General features: G+C 40.0%; 1 protein-coding gene across 9 annotated transcripts in view; it reads left to right on the top strand.

The window, feature by feature from the left end:
• Positions 1-12,958, top strand: part of entpd4 (ectonucleoside triphosphate diphosphohydrolase 4) — a 36,503-nt gene that overhangs the window by 15,537 nt on the left and 8,008 nt on the right. For 6 of the 9 annotated variants that reach the window (XM_069917977.1, XM_069917972.1, XM_069917976.1 and 3 more), the window contains 6 exons: positions 281-358; positions 2,842-2,996; positions 5,397-5,563; positions 6,922-7,246; positions 10,259-10,344; positions 11,629-11,790. In XM_069917977.1, the coding sequence (XP_069774078.1) occupies positions 281-358; positions 2,842-2,996; positions 5,397-5,563; positions 6,922-7,246; positions 10,259-10,344; positions 11,629-11,790 (973 nt within the window). The remainder of the gene's footprint in view (positions 1-280; positions 359-2,841; positions 2,997-5,396; positions 5,564-6,921; positions 7,247-10,258; positions 10,345-11,628; positions 11,791-12,958) is intronic. The other 3 variants (XM_069917971.1, XM_069917974.1, XM_069917970.1) reach the window with 3 other exon arrangements.

Raw genomic sequence — 12,958 nt, 5'->3', positions numbered from 1 at the left:
GGGGGATGGGCCGCAAATCCCCCCCATGTCGCCAACCCTGTGTGCACCACATGGGCACTCCTGATCCGCTGTTTGAATTGTACTGACGCCTTTATACCAATCAGTGAGTTGGAGGTTGAACAGCATGTAAACCAGGAATTGACATACAAATACAATATGCTTAAATATTCTTTAGAAAGTCAATCAAATACAACTTGTGTTCAAATCTCCACCAATGTTCTTATGGAATTCAGGAATCCTAAGTAATTAATATTGAGCATTTATGTGGATTTTTTTTCAGAATGTTTTTTTATTGTAGGCGTATATGCTTGGATTGGTATCAACTTTGTCCTTGGAAGATTTGACCACATCAGTGCTGGTAAAAGTCAATCTATGCATTGTAATAGAGGGCGGAATTAAATGTCGATTTGATCTATTTTGTACCTTGTGATTTGCAGATTATTTTGTAAATTGATGAAGGGTTGAGTATTACTTTGCAACTTTAATGCCATTTAAAAATTGAACCCTATTTTCAGCCAAAAAATCTGGAATTTTCCATACATCTTGTGTAAGAGTCAACACTAGTCTATCGCCTCAGCCGCCTGCAGGCCAGACTTCCCAGGGCCTCGGTCACCAACTCCTGCCCACCCATCGGAGCTTCCGATGCATCAGCACAGACTTACTACTTGGCCCCCTGGCAGTCAGCCCATTGGAATTCCTGACTGCTCTATCAACACAGATATTTATTGCGGTCTGTATAATAGTCAACCTCAAACATTTAATGATAAAAATGGTATACAAAATTTGACTTTTACACGTGTGTGTATGGTAATGTTATCATTTTACAGTGATAGCTCAATGTCACAGTTGGTGGATTTGTTGTCTCTCAGGTCCAGTGACCCTAATGTATAGGTTAATTGGCCATTGTAAATTGCCCCCTAGTGTAGATGGTTGTTGAGATTTGATGGCAATGTGGAGAGAATTTTATTAAAAAAAGGATGTATAATTGCCTAGTGATCAGTGTGAACTCTTGTGTGGAAAGGCCTGTTTTCCTTGCTATATGACCCAGAACATTTAGCATGAGTTTAAAAAAAATAAAATAAAAGAAAAGAACTTCCGTCTTCAATTTTGTTTTGTAATCTTGATTAATATAGATATTTGAAGCATGGCTTTGGAATTAAAATGATTGTTTTACAACAGATAGGTGAACTTGTTCATCAGATAATTGAGGTTATGTTTGAGATTTTTTAATATTTCTCACATCTGGCTGTCACTGGTGAGCCCTGTATTTATTGTCCAGTACTGATTGCCATTGATTAGGTAGTGATGAGCCCAGCCTCAGCATTGACAAAGAAACACTCAGATTTCCGATTGATTGTCAGAGTACATGTATGACCTCACAAACAACCCTGAGATTCTTTTTCTTGCAAGCGAGGCAGAATCACCACTTATTGGCAGTGCAACAGAAAACTGACATTGTAAACAAACTGTGCAATACAGAGATGAAAAAAAATTAATAAAGTGCAAAAATAAGTCCTAAATAAGTCTCTGATTGAGTTTGTGTTGAGGAGTCTTATGGTGGAGGGGTAGTAAATGTTCCTGAACCTCTTTTAAGTCTCCTTTCATCTTTCTATGCTCCAAAGAGAAAAAGCCCAGCTCTGCTAACCTTGCTTCATAAGACTTGTTTTAAAATCCAGATATCATCCTGGTAAATCTCCTCTGCACCCACTCCATAGCTTCTACATCCTTCCTATAATGAGGTGACCAGAACTGAACACAATACTCTAAATGTGATCTCATCACAGATTTGTAGAGTTGCAACATGACCTCTCTACTCCTGAACTTAATCCCCTATTAATGAAGCCCAGCATCCCATAAGTCTTCTTAACTATCCTATCAACCTGTGCAGCGACCTTGAGGGATGTATGGATTTGAACCCCAAGGTCCCTCTGTTCATCCACACTCTTAAGTAACTGACCATTAATCTGTACCCAGCCTTCTGATTTGTCCTTCCAAAATCCATCACCTCACACTTACCCAGATTGAACTTCATCTGCCACTTTTCTGCCCAACTCTGCATCCTGTCTATATCCTTCCACTCCATCCACAACTCCTCCAGTCTTTGTGCCATCCACAAACTTACTGACCCATCTTTGCGCCTCTTCATCCAGGTCATTTATAAAAATAATAGAGAACAGAATTATACTCCTCTGGTTTTCCTTTCTTAAAGTCAACCATCAGCTTCTTGTTTTTGGAAACATTGAGTACAAGGTCATTATTGGTGCATGATTCAGGCAAGTTTTCAATTGCCCTCCTGTATGCTGACTCATCACCCCTTTTTATACAACCCACTACTGTGGAATTGTCAGTGAACATGTAGATGGTGGTGTTGTCATACCAAGCCACATAGTCATTGGTATATAATGAGTATGGTAGGGGTGCTAAGAATGCAGCCCTGTGGTTCTCCAGGGCTGAGGGAGATTGTGGAGGAGATGTTCTTACCAATTCTCGCTGATTGTGGTCTGGAGGTGAGGTAATCCAGGATCCAATTGCACAGCATATCAATTTTGATATGTATTTCAAAGTCAGGATTGTTCACAACTTCAATGGGAATCTCAAGTGGAGGCATTTTCCTGCACCTGATGTCCTTTACCTCCATGGTCACCATGGTGAGGTTAGCAAGTGCTGTAGGAATTTCCTTGGTTCTACATAGCAGATCCAAACCAAACGATATTCCAGGCAGTGGGAGGACAAATAAAATTGATTCTCTAGCGTGGGGTTTCAATAATGCATGCAAGGTTTATGTGATGGCCTTCCAAAAAAATGTCATCTAAACTCTTGTTCCTTTCTGAATTCATACAGGGGAAGATTCAGTGGTGGAAGTCAACGTCCCAGGCACTGAAACCCAGGCGTCTGTTGTCCGCAAGAGGACAACTGGTGTACTAGACATGGGTGGAGTTTCCACTCAGATAGCCTATGAAGTTCCCAAAACTGTAAGCTTTGCCTCTTCACAACAGGTTATTATCTGTCCAACTTTCTTTTATTTTGCTTGTCTTCTTTGAAATCATATTCCCTACCCTATTTTTTTTTTAACTTTATTTCATTGAAGCCTTGTGTTTTTTGCTTTGTATGTTGGGTACTGGATTTGTGATTCCAGATCAGAACTCGCTGACGCCTGTGTGCATGCTGTATGAAAATTAATGGGCTATTACTTTTTTTGATCTAATGGAACATGTTTCGTCAGTTTCTTGAAATGTCTGTTTTATTTTTAAATTAATCTCATGAATCAGATATGATTTTGACTACCGTACATAACTCATGTAAAAGTCGATTCCATAATTTTGTCCAAAAAATCTGGAATTCTTCATCTGTCTTGAGGAAAAGTCGACCCTAGTCTCTCACCTTGGCTTTGGCCACCTGCAGGCTGAAGCTCCTAACACCTCAGTCATGACCTCTCCCCTCTGCTTCCCAGCCACCCGCAGACCAGAGCTTCTGACCACGTAGATACTTACAGTGGTAGGACATGTGTTTTGATGCACAAACTTTATTATTACTATAATTCATTGTGTTTTTGTTCTTTATACGTTAAGAGATCATTTGCACTTTTGCTACTGATAAGGTATTTTGGATTCTCGAGTGAATTTCAGCCCCTAAAAAGTAGTATCCATGTAATAGTCAACCCCATAAATTTAACATTTTTTTAAAAATGGTTTAGAAATTTAGACTTGTACATGAGTATATACGATAATTCAAAATCCCCATTATGGGAAATATTCTTTGCAAACAGGAATAATAGCAGAAGAAGCATGCTCTCACTCTGGATGTGGGGAGGCAGCAGTGAAGAGTGGGGCAGAGTGGATATAGGTGGGTAAGAGAAATGTGTTGGAGTGTATTATGGGTTGGGAAGAATTGTTTTCATTGGGATGAACAACATAGATCAAAGTATAGGTGTGCATTTTGACATGCATTTCCGTAAGATCCTTATCGATGATAGAACTTGAATAATGGGAGTGGAGATAATAAAGGCAAAAAAACCTGCTGATGCTATAAATCTAAAATAAGGTCATGCTGTCAGCAGATTAGGGCCACATCTGTGAAAAGAGAAAATGAGTTAACATTTTAGGTCGAACATTTTGAATGTGGCTGCATTGGAGTTAAGAGTTTAGAGGATTACATTCAGATGATTTGTGATAGATTGAGAACTATGACAATTCGTTCTTAACGAATGCATAAGGGTCCAATATGCTTCACAGGTAAGCTGCCAAGCAAAAATGGAAGATTTCAGTGTATGAAAAGAAGCTCAGAGGTGTCAGAAACTTTGAGACTGACCTAGGAAGGTGCTTCCAAAGCTTAGAGACGAGGTGGATTAAAGCACAAGACCATGGAGGTCTTGAGGGTTGTACGACTGGACGTGGAGAGGGATGAGAGCATGGAAGATTTTGTAACAAGTTGGAAGGTCCAGATCTGGTTGTCACTTGAATATATTTGAATGAACTCTGGAAGTTTCTGTCAATACTTGTTCTGTATTATGGCCCTGTATTAAATGGCCATCAACACATAGCAAGTGATGTGTTGGTCATTAAGGCCTTGAGCACAAGGTCATTTCCCCAAATTAGTGAAATATTGTCTTTGCTCACTGTAAATTCAGCTCCCCCCCCCCCCCCCCCCCCCCCCGAGCCTTGACTGCACCGAGCAGGAGGAAAGTGCTGCAGTCCCAAAAGAGAGGTAGTTCAGCCATTGAGTGTATATATAAAACCAAAAGTTTAATAGTGCTTTGGACAGAAAGGGAAATAGGGATTGGGCAGGAAAATGGCCTTGAGGTGTAGTCAAGATGTTGAATTCTGGATTGTGCTCTTTATGTGAGCAGTCCAAGCACGTTTGTTTTTTCCAGAAAGTTTGTATGAAGGTGTTGTAAAAATAAAAATCACTTTTCCTGCACTTGACTGTCAGGAGAAAGGAAGATTTTTCCTTTTGGGACCTTGAGATCTCAATGTGCTTCTCATTCCCCCTCCTACATTCTCCCTTTATTCAATCTTTATTCCTCTTTTGATTCCAATTCCCATTCTTCTCTGACATTTATGTTTTTGTCAATCCTTGATCTCTTCGATTACTGAGATACCCTACTTGTGCTATCATTCATAAGGTCCCAGTGCTGTTAGCTTCTTCCCACCTTGTTATCTCATGGTCTCATTAGATGCACGTTTTATTCAAGCTTCAGTCACAGTAAAGGCAATGGTTTTCTACTGGGTATCATAGGTGTTTATTTCCATTTCACCTTCAACTAACTTCCTGATTAACTTAAATTGCTGCTATACTTAATGCTGCTTGCTATTTGTGCTTGGTGATTTGAGCAGCATGGTGAAATGTCTGGGCACACAATAAAGTCGTGTGCTTGTGTTTTCTCACACTTTGAACAGGAGGAGGTGGCCAAGAGCCTGCTGGCAGAGTTCAACCTGGGTTGTGATGCCCATCACACTGAACATGTATACAGAGTCTATGTCACCACGTTTCTGGGTTTTGGTGGGAATGCTGCCAGGCAGCGCTATGAGGAACAGATAGTCTACAAGACCACGTTAACAAACAGGTATTTGGACCATTTGAGGAGAGATTCACACATGTGGGCTTGGTTAAATGGATTATTAGGCCTGTTTGATGGAATCAAATGAGTTTCCTCCTCTTAAAAGTTGAATTTGACAGTCAAAATCTTGAGCATAAGTCTCCACGGTAGAACCCAAGGAGGAGTTTTGGTTTCTGAGCAAGTCCAGAACTCATTAGTGTAATCCCCAAATCCTGTAGGGAATTGAGAGACTTCCGGCATGAAGAATGCTGAGAATGTGAAACTCACACAAGCTTCCAAAACTTTCAGTTATAAATTTCAGGGAATATGGATCAGTTTGTGAGGGAAGGAAGTAGAAGGGTTTGCAGATGGGGTGAGATGATGTCAGCTGCAGCACACATAACTTGGGCTGTTCAAATGCCTTGTCCTGTGCACTGCTAAATCTAATCATGATGTGTTCATGGCAAGACAAGGGACATTATCCATTGAATGCTTAATTTGAGAGAGAAAAGATACCCATACAGAGAACGTGGCTTGGAGCACTGACTAGCATCAGATGTTTGCCACGCACAAGATCCAAAGTGTTTTTTTTTAAAATGTAGGCATGCAGCCTGGTAACAGGCCCTTCTGGCCCATGAGTCCATGCCACCCAATTACACCCGATTAACTTACAATCCCTGTACATTTTTGAAGAGAGGGAGGAAATCGGAGCACAGGAAACCACATGGGGAGAACATACAAACTCCTTCCAGATAGCGCCGGATTTGAACCTGAGTTGGTGGCACTGTAACAGCGTCACACTAACCGCTAGGCTAACTGTCCTGCCTGTGTGTAGTAGAATATCCTCTGATTTTGTGCTTTTGGGTTCTGGTGCAAAATGAGTAGATGTGGTGGTGGGGTTGGTGGCACGGTGTGGATGGAAAGGGGATTGAGTCATCAGATAGGCAATTGGCAGGGTGGAAGTTGAAAGCAACATTAGTGGGGGAGATGAGGATGGCCATAAGAGCAATAAACCTGAAGGAATAAGAGCAGTCAACACTGGGGCCAGATTAAGCAAGTCCATATTGGGCAGTCTCATTGGTTAGCCTTGTGTAAGTATGCCCCCGGCATTATTTAATGAGTCTGCCTGGCAGCTTTCGTGCGGCAAGCTTGCAGAAGTGATCCTCCAAGCACTAAAAGTTGGGCGTGGTTATGATCTAGAAAAATAAACAAGGTAATTTCAAAGCAATTGGGGATTGTAGGTTAATTGGGGTACTTGGGCCGTAAGTATGTCTAAATTTAAAAATTTAATTTTTTTGTTGTTGGATTGACTGTAAATGTTACAACTTCAGGAGAGGAGAAGTAAAGATGTAAGCATTTTAAATTTAAAAAAAAATCTTCTGCAGGTTGCTGGGACAGAAGACCGGCACAACTGAAGAAATCCCCTACTTGGACCCTTGTTTGCCATTAGACATCAAGGATGAAATTCATCAAGATGGGCGCACCGTGTATTTGCGTGGACTGGGAGATTTTGATTGGTGTCGGGAAGTGATAAGCCCCTTATTAAATAAAACTAATGAGACTTCAACATCCCTCAGTGGGGTCTACCAACCTCCTGTAGATTACAAAAACAGTGAATTTTATGGTTTTTCTGAATTCTTTTACTGCACTGAAGATGTCTTGCGCATGGGTGGTCATTACAACGTTGCAAAATTCATGAAGGCTGCTAAGGTACTGAGCTGAATTTCATATCTCTGATATGTTTAAGTGTACATCTGGATTGTTACACTGTGGTCAGGGGGAGGGAATTTTTAAATTTAGACATTCAGCAGGGTAACAGGCCATTTCAACCTACGGACCTGTGCCGATCAATTAGTCTGCAACCCCTGGTACATTTCAAAGTGGGAGGAAACTGGAGCTCCCAGAGAAAACCCAGAGATGGGGAGCAATAACTAACTCCTTTACAGGCACCAAGGGATTCGGACCCCGGTCCCAATTGCTGGTGCTTAAACAGAGTTGTGCCAACCATGTCACTCTGTAATGCCCCGACCGGATAATATAATTTTATGTCAGTTTATGGGTACCTGTCACTCCAGAGGTTGGAGGACAAAGTAGCCTGAGGTTGCAGTTCATTTACTGCAGAAAGGATGCACTGTCAGAAGTGGCTTTGTTGGGAGGAGATTTTTTTAAAAAAAAGCTGAGCACATCTCTATGCTGGAGACAGAATCCCATAATCTGATTTCAAAGAGAAGTGTTGTTGTCTCGGGTGTTCTCACTGAATTAGCATCACTGGAAAAAACAGTATTGGTTATTTTCACATTTCTTTCCGTGGGCCAGAGAATGACAAGCTCTTGCAAGATGTACATTCATTTATAAACCAGCATCTTGTAAACTCAGTTGACTTTCTGGGGGAGGGAAATGATGGTCCAGTTCTAGTCAGTTAGCCTTTTTGCTTCTGACTGCTTTGCACCAAGCCATTTTCTTTCCATGCTGTACTTGTATCTTAAGCTTAGCTTGCACTGGAAGTTTTTTCTAATCCTTTGGAAAAGTGCAAGTGACAATTTGAAAGGTCCGAATAATTAGGTAGACTGGACAGCAGAGAAAGTTTTTTTTTAATTTTTATATTTTTTATTTTTCACACTATGAATCACATTAACCAAAATACACACAAACATTTCCCTCTTGAATATACACAGTGTCATTTTTTTCCCCTTTTCAACATATACAGTACAATAAACCCATTAAGCAATGTCATCACACAGTGAAAATAAACAAGAAAATTGTGTCATCTACTTTTACACACTGGGTCAGTTCATTTCATTGTCTTCTCATTCTATCATTTTAGGGGGTGGAGGTCCACAGTAGGCCCTCTCTGTTGTGTTCCATGCATGGTTCCCAAATTTGTTCAAATAACGTGACTTTATTTTTTAAATTGTTATTTTTTCCAATGGAATACATTTATTAATTTCTCTGTACCATTGCTGTAATCTCAGGCTCTCTTCTGATTTCCAGGTTGACATTATACATTTTTTTGCTACAGGTAAGGCTATCATAATAAATCTTTTTTGTGCTTCATCCAGTTTGAGGCCTAATTCTTTATTTCTTATATTACTTAGAAGAAAGATCTCTGGATTTTTTGGTATGTTGCTTTTTGTGATTTTATTTAATACCTGATTTAGATCTTCCCCAAACTTTTCCACTTTCTCATATGCCCAAATTGCATGTACTGTTGTTCCTGTTTCCATACAGTGGAAAAACATCTATCTGATACTGTTGGGTCCCATTTATTTAACTACTGTATCATGCGTAACCTCGTGTTTATTGTATTTCTCATAGTTCCGGAGCATAGCTTTTCCCATATTTCATTTTTTATCTTTATATTTAGATCTTGTTCCCACTTTTTGGGTTTACATCTTATTTCATCGTTCTCTTTCTCTTGCAGCTTGATGTACATGTTTGTTATAAATCTTTTAATTATCATTGTGTCTGTAATCACATATTCAAAGCTGCTTCCTTCTGGTAACCTCAGCCCGCTTCCCAATTTGTCCTTTAAGTAGGTTTTCAGTTGGTATATCCAAACATTGTACCGTGAGTTATTCCATATCTGTACGTCATTTGGTCAAAAGATAATAAATTATTTCCCAAAAAACAATTTTCTATTCTTTTGATCCCTTTTCTCTCCCATTCTCTAAAGGAAAGGTTATCTATTGTGAAAGGGATTAGTTGATTTTGTGTCAATAATAATTTTGGTAGTTGGTAATTTGTTTTTTCCTTTCTATGTGAATCTTCTTCCAAATGTTGAGCAGATGGTGCAGTACTGGTGAATTTCTATGTTGCACCAGTTTTTCATCCCACTTATAAAGTATGTGTTCTGGTACCTTCTCCCCTATTTTATCTAGCTCTAACCTGGTCCAATCTGGTTTTTCCTTTGTTTGATAAAAATCTGATAGATATCTTAATTGTGCTGCTCTATAATAATTCAAAGTTTGGTAGCTGTAAGCCCCCTTGTTTGTACCATTCTGTTAATTTATCTAGCGCTCTCCTCACTGTCCCCTGACAGCAGAGAAAGTTGAAGGAAGATTTGACAAATGCATTTTAAAACCAAAGTTATTGATTGAAGGTGTCGATGGAAAATTAAATTGTTCTAATTCTAATAAATGATGGAGTGGGCTTAATTTCTCCAAATGACCACAGCTCCTTGTCCTGGTGTGATAGATGAAACAAAATGGACCTATGGTTGTGGCAGCAGGATCAGTCGCCAGAGACAATAGCTTTGTCACTGACAAAAGAACATGAGCAATAGCACTTAGCAAGTGATTAAGATTAAGACATAAGAGTGACATGGTTGGCGTAGAGGTTGATGCAACACCTTTGCAGTACCAGCGATTGGGATTGGACCGGGGTTTGAGTCCTGTGCTGTCTGTAAAGGAGTTTGTACATTCTCCCCGTGTTTGCATGGGTTTTCTCAGGGGGCTCCAGTTTCCTCCCACCATTCAAAAGATACCAGAGGTGTAGCTTAATGGGGTGTAAATTGGGCTCGTGGGCTAAAATGGCCTGTTTTTTAAAAAACTTGCTTTCTGTCTAAATTTAAAAAAATCTTCTGAGGCAATCAATACAGATTCATTAGTAGTCTTTAAAACATATTTTGTGTAAAGTTGTAGATGTGTACATTAAGAACAGGGGAATGGGACTGGTTGGACTGAAGTGCTGGCACAAACACAAAACTGTTGTATGTTTTTGTAGGATTATTGTGCAACAAAGTGGACAGTCCTGAAGGAACGCTATGACCGTGGCTTGTATTCCTCTCATGCAGACCTGCACAGACTGAAGTAAGTGTTTAATGGTGCTTGTAAAGCTTGATGTGGACTTTCATTCCTGTATCACACTTTTTTCCCCCTTGTACAGCTGTAGCACAGTGTGGATTAGGTAGGTCATGCACTGCCAGCCCCGTGTGGACTGTTAAAACCCCTGACCCTTTGAAAGTGTTCTCGAGTGGAGTGCATTTGTCAGTTGCCTGAGAATACTCTTACTTTCAATTGTGCAATTTCCAGAAAGGATCGTTATCTTGTGGTTCACAGACAGAATCAGAATGTATTTCCTTTCCGCATTCATTACCCTTGGGTGCGATGCTTGAAATCCCACTAAAGAGAGAATTTAAAATAAAACTGTGTTCTGAGATCTCCATACCTGCAGCTTGCAGCAACTAATAGCATTGTTTGTTGAATGAATGTGCACCTCACTGGTCAAGATAATCTTGTCCCTAAATGCCTTTGAGAAGATGGTGGTGATGTCCTTCTATAAGTTAGGGAATTTTATGATTGTGACCTAGCAATGATGAAGGATTTCCAAGTTGGGAGGTGGCTTTGGTCCCATGTAGCATGTTCCATTTGTCTTTCTCAGTGGTAGATGTAGATGAACTTTGAGAGATGTTAATAAAGAAAAACACATGCTGGAGGAACTCCAGGTCTCACAGTGTCTATAGGAGGAAGAGATGTACTGTATAACTCCTATTTTGGGTCTGAGTCCTTCAAGGTTGAAGACCTTGAGCACAGGCCAATGGGCAAGAGGCCATAGTGGACATTCCTCCAGCTCCACGTTCACAGAGCCAGTCCCCTCCCCTGATTAATTCTTAGCTATTCTCTCCTGCCCTCCTATCCATGTCCTCCTATGACCTCTTGCTTGTTAATCTGTGCTCCTCCCCCTGCCCTTTTCTTTCCACCTCCTTCCGGCTTTTTATTCATGCAAGAGGTCTTGACAAAGGGCTCAGGCCTGAAATGTTGGTTACATATCTTTGCCACTCAATGATGCCACAGGGTCTGCTGAATTTCTCCAGCTATTTTACGCATTAACCATAATCAAGATGTTGTCCATGGCTATGTTCTATGCCTGAACTCCAAGCCCTCAGATTGCAGACTGAGTGAGCAAGGAGTAGCACCAACAGAGTTTCTAAACAATTGGATATTGAGTTATCAGTGGTTAACTTCATACATTAATATTTTTTATTTCCTCACTTTGATCTGGGGAGAAAGAATTATCTTATTTCGTTTTCCATTGTAAGACAACTCGAAAGCTTGGCAAAATAGATCTGTAAGTACCGTGTGCATTAATTTCAGGTATCAGTGTTTCAAGTCGGCATGGATGCACGCGGTTCTCCATCATGGGTTTTCCTTCCCTGTGAACTACACCAACTTGAAAACGGCTCAATTGGTCTACGATAAGGAAGTTCAGTGGACACTTGGAGCAATTCTTTACCGCACTCGTTACTTGCCTTTGAGGTGAGACTTGTTGAAGGTTTACTCATCAATTTTCTCCATTGCCTTATGGAAAGAGATCAGACAACCTCTGTTTCTATAATAGTTTTCAGTAACATGAAGGTCTACGCATTATGAGTTGCAAGTTGACAAAAATATAAGTATTGTTTGTCTTTATTTCCCTACAAGTTCTGAGAGCAAATTTTGTTCCATATCTCAAATTTTGGGTATTGATTTGTGAATTCTTGGAAGGTGAATTTCCATTACCTGAATGGCCAGAACACAGAAGTCACCTGTTCTTTATTCCAGTTTGGTATTACCAGAATATTTAACAATTGTAGTAAGGTATCCTTGGTCTCGTACTCGAGACCTTTTGAAATGATGGGAGAATTTAAATGGTGATATAATAGGGAAAAGTCCTTGTACATGTGTTGTCGAAAGCAAACATGCTGTTTGCCATCTTAACTGCTGTATCTGCATGTTTGCTTTCGACAACAGGTGTGCAAAGATATTTCCCTAATATATCACCATGTAAATTTTGCCATTCTCTTTCTCCTATCAAAGTGCATAACTCCAAATCACGACGTAACTGCCTCTGCCATCTATTTGTTCATGTCAGGTTAGTCCACCCAGTTTAATGTCATTAGCTAATAGCACCTAATAGCCTGAATAGGTCTGAGGTTGTCTGATCTTGGAAGCTAAGCAGGCTCAGTACTTGGAGGGGAGACTGCCTAGAAGCACCAGGTGCTGTAAGTGAGGGGAGCTGGACAGAGTGGCGACAATTTTATGTCTGTTACATTCTAAACGTAGTATTACGTTCCAATAATGGAACCTTTACCTTTAACTTAGAACGATTACATTTGGCTGTCTATTCAAAATCATTGGTCTATATTGTAAAAATCTAGGCCAATATATTACCCCAATTTGCATACTAACCTCTTCACTTTCACTCTATCAAAGATTGTATGAATATCCAAAGATCTCATCCTCTTGTTCGCAACTTCAACAAAAATGCATTTGTCAAATACTAGTTCCCTTTCATAACTCCATGATGGTTTTGTCTAATCCCATTGATATATTGACTGATCATAACTTTTCACAGATCTTAGCCTTACGACTGATGTTAGGCTAGCCTATCTTTTTTTTCCCTTCATTTTTTTTAAATATTGATGTATATATTTGTCACCTTCCA

Source organism: Narcine bancroftii, chromosome 2 (genome assembly GCF_036971445.1).
Source record: "Narcine bancroftii isolate sNarBan1 chromosome 2, sNarBan1.hap1, whole genome shotgun sequence".
Taxonomy (NCBI): domain Eukaryota; kingdom Metazoa; phylum Chordata; class Chondrichthyes; order Torpediniformes; family Narcinidae; genus Narcine; species Narcine bancroftii.
This window is presented reverse-complemented; position numbering and strand designations above follow the sequence as displayed.